The sequence below is a fragment of the Cajanus cajan genome, chromosome 11, assembly GCF_000230855.2.
Source record: "Cajanus cajan strain Asha chromosome 11, NIPB_CcT2T_4, whole genome shotgun sequence".
In the NCBI taxonomy this organism is placed as follows: Eukaryota; Viridiplantae; Streptophyta; class Magnoliopsida; order Fabales; family Fabaceae; genus Cajanus; species Cajanus cajan.
In genome coordinates this window covers 23,897,521-23,904,423 of record NC_138527.1, presented here as the reverse complement: position 1 = coordinate 23,904,423, position 6,903 = coordinate 23,897,521, and the positions used below count along the sequence as shown (strand labels likewise).

The window sequence follows — 6,903 nt, the reverse complement described above, 5'->3', positions numbered from 1 at the left end:
CCCAGCCGGACTAATGCCGACAATCACGAGTACTCGCCAAGTCGGAATCTAACCGATCAAGGTCGAGTTTTTTCATAAAACGAGTTATTTATACTCGCCCAGCCGGACTAATGCCGACAATCACGAGTACTCGCCAAGTCGGAATTTAACCGATCAAGGTCGAGTTTTTTCATAAAACGAGTTATTTATACTCGCCCAGCCGGACTAATACCGACAATCACGAGTACTCGCCAAGTCGGAATTTAACCGATCAAGGTCGAGTTTTTTCATAAAACGAGTTATTTATACTCGCCCAGCCGGACTATTGCCGACAATCACGAGTTCTTCAATGTAGAGAGAAGGGTGTTATGGTAGTGAAGTAGTCGGACGACATTTATTGTAATTGAAAGGGGTGGTGCCTCGTTAAAAACCTTCTCAGCAAAAACCCCTCATATTTTTACGGGGAAAAACACTGAGTTAGGAAAAGAGTGCACCCAATACAAAAAGAAGAAGGAAAAGAGTCTAACTATAATAGAATCGCAAGTTTGTAGCATTCCACGTTCTCGGTATCATGCCTCCATCCAACGTTCGAAGTCGATAAGCACCTTTGCCGACTACATCATCAATCTTGTAAGGACCAACCCATTTAGGCGATAATTTGTTCTTCATTTGTGTAAGTTGAGCGCGTCTCAAAACTAAATCACCGACAATAAAATCTCTCGGGTTTACCTTTGTGTTGTACTTGAAAGCCGCTCTTCTTTGAGCTGCTACTTGGTTTATTCGCGCTCTTTCTCTTGTTTCTTCAATCAAGTCTAGATCAACTCGTCTACCCTGGTCGGATTCTTCTTCAGAAAAAGCTGTAGTGCGTACTGACGGTTCTGCAATTTCAATCGGGATCATGGCGTCAGTTCCGTATACCAGATTAAAAGGAGTGTCTTGGGTGGTTGAATGGACAGTCGTGTGGTACGACCATAGCACACGGGGAAGTTCTTCTACCCATGAAGCACCCGATTCTTGAACGCGCTTCTTTATGCCCGAGAGGATTACCTTGTTTGCCGACTCAGCCTGGCCGTTAGACTGTGGGTGTTCGACAGACGTGAACGCCATTCGGATTCCGACTTCTTTACAAAAATCACGGACTCTCGTACTTGCGAACTGGGTCCCGTTATCGGAAACGAGCATTTGTGGGACTCCATATCTGCATACCACGTTTCTCCAAAGGAAAACTCTCACCTTTTCTGCTGTGATGTTTGCCACCGGTTCCGCCTCGATCCATTTGCTAAAGTAGTCTACCGCCACTATCAAGAATTTCAGTTGTCTCACAGCAATCGGGAATGGACCGAGTATGTCAATCCCCCACTTGTGGAAAGGCCAAGGGGAAAGGATTGAGTGTAGTCGCTCAGCCGGAGAATGGTGTAGGGTTGCATGTCTTTGGCATCCATCGCATTTTTGAACCCAGTTGACGCAATCGTTCCTTAGCGATGGCCAGAAATATCCCGCTCGGGCAACTTTATATACTAATGCTCGGCCTCCAATGTGGCTCCCACACATTCCGCTATGTATCTCATCCATCACTCTCTTCGCTTGCGGCATGGTCAAACACCTCAGGAGAGGAGAGCTGAAGCCTCTTCGGTATAGCCGTTCGCTGATGACTACGAACCTGGCCGACTCCCTTCGAACCAATGACGCCTCCCTCTTGTCTTCCGGTAGCTCTCCCCGAGTTAGATATGCGATGTACGGTCCCATCCACGAATTAAGCTCCTCTTGGATGAATTGGACATTTCCTCGCGCCTCGTTGATACTGGGTTGTGCTAGCGTCTCTTGAATTACTGACCGAGTGGCTCCCGGCTTCTTGGTGCTTGCAAGTTTGGAGAGCAAGTCGGCCCTTGAATTCTGCTCTCGCGGCACATGATTAAGTGTGAAGTCTTGGAAACTTTCCGATAAGGCTTTAACCTTTTCTAAGTACTTTGCCAACTGAGGGTCCTTCGCCTGAAAGGTGCCGGCTACCTGCCCTGTGACCAGTTGGGAGTCACTTCGTGCTGATAAGCTCGTCGCCCCCATTTCCTTTGCCAATGTCATGCCGGCCAACAATGCCTCGTACTCGGCCTGGTTATTGCTTGCTCGGAACTCGAATCGCAAGGATTGTTCCAGCAAGATTCCTCCCGGCCCTTCCAAGACAATTCCCGCTCCACTTCCTCTGAGGTTCGAGGCTCCGTCAACAGATAAGATCCACTCTGTCTCTTCTATACCATCTTGCTTCACCGGGGACGATAATTCCATCACGAAGTCTGCTAACGTCTGAGCTTTAATTGCTCCTCTTGGTTCGTACTTGATGGAGTACTCTGAAAGTTCCACCGACCACTTCATCATTCTTCCTGCTAGGTCGGGCTTCTGTAACACCTGCCTGATCGGATGATCTGTTCGCACTACCACCTCATAACTCTGGAAGTAATGTCTCAGCTTCCGTGCAGTAACAAGTATTGCAAGGGCCAATTTCTCAATCTTCTGATATCGAACCTCTGCTCCTTGTAACACCCTGCTAACAAAATAAACAGGCAGTTGGGAGTTACCTCTTTCCTGTACCAACACCGTGCTGATGGCACTATCGGATGCCGACATATACATCAGCAGTGGGACATCGGCTTGAGGTTTAGAAAGTATCGGTGGTGAGGTGAGAGCCTGCTTGAGTTCGCCGAACGCCGTCTCACATTCTCCTGTCCACATAAACTTGTCGTTCTTTCTCAAGCATTGGAACAAGGGGAGCGACTTGTCCGCTGCCTTTGAAAGAAACCGAGAGAGGGAGGCCATTCTCCCCGTCAACTGCTGGACCTCCTTTACCGTCGCGGGACTTCTCATGTTGATTATAGCAGAGCACTTATCCGGGTTTGCCTCAATGCCACGATGAGTTAACAGGAAACCGAGGAATTTTCCTGCTTGGACGCCGAAGGAGCACTTCGCAGGGTTCAATTTGAGTCGGTAGTGTGCCAATGTGTCAAAGGTCTCTTGCAAGTCGGCGTAATGCCGAGAAAGACTGTCCGATTTGATCACCATGTCATCCACGTATGCCTCAACGTTTCTTCCAAGTTGCTTTGCCAGGATCCTGTCCATGAGCCTCTGGTACGTTGCTCCTGCGTTCTTCAAACCGAAAGGCATGACCCTGTAACAGCAAATAGCTTGATCGGCAATGAAAGCCGTTTTGTCCTCATCCATAGGATGCATTCTAATTTGATTGTAACCCGAGTAAGCGTCCATAAAACTTAACAATCCATATCCTGAGGCATTGTCGACCAAGGAATCTATGTTGGGCAGTGGGTATGAGTCTTTCGGGCAAGCCTTGTTCAGATCGGTAAAGTCCGTGCACATCCTCCATGTCCCATTACTCTTTCGTACCATCACTACATTCGCCAGCCAGGTCGGGTATTGGATTTCCCGAATGTGACCGGCTGCCATCAGTTTCTTGGTCTCGTCTACTATAGCCTTCCTCTTGTCTTCCCCAAACTTTCGCCTTTTTTGGATCACGGGCTTCGCCCTGGGGTCGACCATGAGATGATGACATAGGAAGTCAGGATCAATGCCTGGCATGTCTCCGGCGCTCCATGCAAAAGCTGATATGTTGTTCTTCAGCACCTCTACCAGACCCTCCTCATCTTCCTTGCTCAGAGATACACCAATCTTGACGGATTTCCCCTCGGTCAAGGTAACCTCCTTTACATCTTCGGCTGGGGCTGGTCGGGAATCGAAGTGACTTATTCTCGGATCTAACTCGATTGACTGAATACCCCGATCTACCTGTGTCACATATAGGTGTCGTCTCGCCCTCAGGCTGTCTTCGTAACATTTCCTCGCCACGTTTTGGTCAACACAGACGACACCCACCTTTCCGTTGGGTAAAGGGTACTTCAGCTTTAGGTGAGGTGTGGAGACGACCGCTCCCAACTTGTTTAGTGTCGGTCGGCCAACTAGTATGTTGTAGGATGATTGGGCGTTCACCACCAGGTATCGGACAATGACAGTCTTCATGTTCTCTCCATGGCCGAAAGTTGTCTCCAAATCGGCATATCCTCTAGTTGTTACCTGGTCACCTGCAAAACCAACTAACGTACCAGCGTATGGCATAAGGCGATCCGTCGGAATTTTCATACCAACAAAAGCCTCCCAAAAAAGTATATCTGCCGAGCTACCCTGGTCCACCAGTACACGCTTCACATTGTAACCCATGACTACCGCCGAGACGACTATTGGGTCATCCTCGTGTGGTGACACGCCTTTGAAGTCGACATCCGAGAACGTGATATCAGACCGAGTAGGTCTCGACCACTCCGCAACCGATAGTACTGATCGAGAGTATCTCTTCCGGGACGCCGAAGTCGGCCCTCCTCCTGCAAATCCCCCTGCTATGGTGTTGAAATCTCCATGGATAGCCTGTTGATGCGCCTCAGCAGATTGTTGCGGGGGATCTCTCGGTGGAGACCTCCCTTCGCGCCTTCTTCTCCTGGTTTCTTCTCCTTCCTGTCTATGTCGCCTGTCGGACGAGCTCTCTCCCTGCTTTCCTGCGATAAACTCCTTCAATCGCCCTTCCTTAATAAGGCGCTCGATCTGCCTCCCGAGAACGAAACAATTCTCCGTCTTGTGTCCATGAGTCCGATGAAAATCACACCAATCGGTTTTGTGAGGTCCCAACTGGCGGTCAGTCGCCTCTGGGAACTCGAATAATGACGCACTGTTGACGTCCTGTAGGATGTGACGCCTGGAAACATTAAGTGGCGTAGACTTCTCCTCCTCCTTGCTACGAGGCCACTCGCCCCTTGACCGACCAAAGCGATCAGCCTGTCGATAATTACTCTCCTTCAGGTTATACTGGTCGCGTCGCTTACTCCAATCCGATCGCGGCCGGAGATGTTTGTTAGTCTCCTTATTGCTTCCTGCTGCCTCTCGGTTCTCCGCTGCCCTCTTAATGATCTGATTTTCTTCCGTCTTTATGTGACTTAATGCGAAGGCCCTTACCTCCGACATTGTTTGACAGTTAGCTCTTTCGAGCGTAATGTCGAAGGCTCCGGACCGCAAACCCTTCTGAAAGGCGATGACCGCCATTTTCTCATCCAACGATGCTACCTTTAGAGCCACCTCATTGAATCTCTGTAGAAAATCCTTCAATGACTCCTCCCTTTGCTGCTTAAGGTCAAATAAATCCGACGTTATCGGTGGCTTCTTCTTATTAGCAGCAAATTGGGCCATGAACAACCGACTAAAGACGTCAAAGTCAGTGATAGATCGGTCGGGGAGGCCGCTAAACCAATCAAGTGCCGCCTTTTTGAGCGTACCCATGAACAGTTTACAACGAGCTTCCATGGTTCCCCCGCAAATCAGCATCTGAGCTCGAAAATCTGTTAAGTGTTGACTGGGATCCTGTGACCCGTCGAAAGGTTCGACCTGCGGTACTCGATGATCCCTAGGGATGGCCTCGGCCTCTATGGCTTCCGAGAAAGGCCGAAAATCCCTTGGAACTTCCTGCATGACATCCTCCTCTGACGTTCTAGAGTTGGCTTCTATCCTGGCCTGTAACTCATCCGCTCGCCTCCTGATCTCCTCGTTTTCGCGCTGAATGGCCTCCTCTCTCTCCCTGGATCGTGCATTATCCTCCCGTAAACCATTGATCATAGCCATCATCTCCTCCATGGTAGGGGGTTGTGAGTCATTGTTGTTGCCGCCTCTCGCCATGATAAAGCGTAGGTCTTTCTCTATGACTTGGGGCGTAGGAAGAATTTCACCGTAGTCCCACGGTGGGCGCCAAAATGTTCCGGCCAAAAGGTAGACTAGGGTTTTTTCCTAGATCGTGCCTCAGAGCCAGAGCATTCAAAAGTGTAATCTCTCTTCCTAGCTCTAGGGTTTTGGGTTTTATACTTTTGTGTTTATGGGCTTCGTGGACCCCGCGATTTTCGGGATTCTCCTTAACCGCTCTTATCCTGAGGTCGCGGGAGTGGGTGGTTGTTAGTCAAGTCGGTATTTTACCGAGAGTGCCTTCACAAGGAGACCTATCGGGGAAGTGACGAATTTCCTCTCGGGTGCATGTAGCCGAGATTGGAGCCGAGTTGCCACACCTTGTGATAGTACCGTCAGATATTGGACGAGTAGAGGGTCTAGTCGGGATTTTTCCTAGACGGTATGTTAGTCGAGTTAGTTCTCAGCTTCCGAGAAGCTACTCGGTTTGGGGCGCCATGATTCACTCCTTCCGAGAAGATACTCGGCCTAGGATGATGACGGTCCCCTCTCGGCCTAGGGCCACGACGGTCCAATAATATAATTTTACATAATTGAGAGAGAATTTTTTCAGTTTCAAAATTAATGTGTAAAGTACATATTATAATTGAGAATAATAACAAAAGAATTTAATTAAAAGAATGAAAATAATTGAATTAAAGTAATTTAATAAAAAATATTTATAATATAAATTATTAATTTTTTAACCACATTTCAAATTATTTACTATTTATAATTATAAATATATTATATTTACAAGTGATAAAAAAAAAAGTTAGTGGAGACATATGTACTATATTATTATTAAATTTGTTTTTGTTTGTGTTTCACATTCTCACTACATAGTAGGGGTTTTTTTCTGGCGGTTTCAGAAAACCGCCACAAAATATTATAATTCTGGCGGTTATTTTAACCACTACAAAAAGTTACGTTTTCAACGGTTTAAAACCGCCACAATATTTCGTGGCCAACTTAATTAAAATATTTTTTTTTTAAAAGAATAAAAATCATAAACTTATTCTTAGGCACGCATGCTTCACTTTCTCTCTAACTTCTTTGAAAATTCTTCTCATATTCAATCCTCTTCCACTTCTCGCTTTTAGGGTTTCAATTTCTTTAATAGCGCCCGATCCTAATCGCTCTGATACCAGCGCCACCAAAGACAAC

The 6,903-nt window shown here is 47.4% G+C and overlaps 1 protein-coding gene across 1 annotated transcript; it reads right to left on the bottom strand.

Annotated features, from left to right (window-relative positions):
• Positions 1–501: 501 nt before the first annotated feature.
• LOC145953452 (uncharacterized) lies at positions 502–5,697 on the bottom strand. The gene has a single exon (XM_083067410.1). The coding sequence runs from the start codon at positions 5,695–5,697 to the stop codon at positions 502–504; it is 5,196 nt and encodes a 1,731-aa protein (XP_082923536.1).
• Between the last annotated feature and the right edge of the window lie 1,206 nt (positions 5,698–6,903).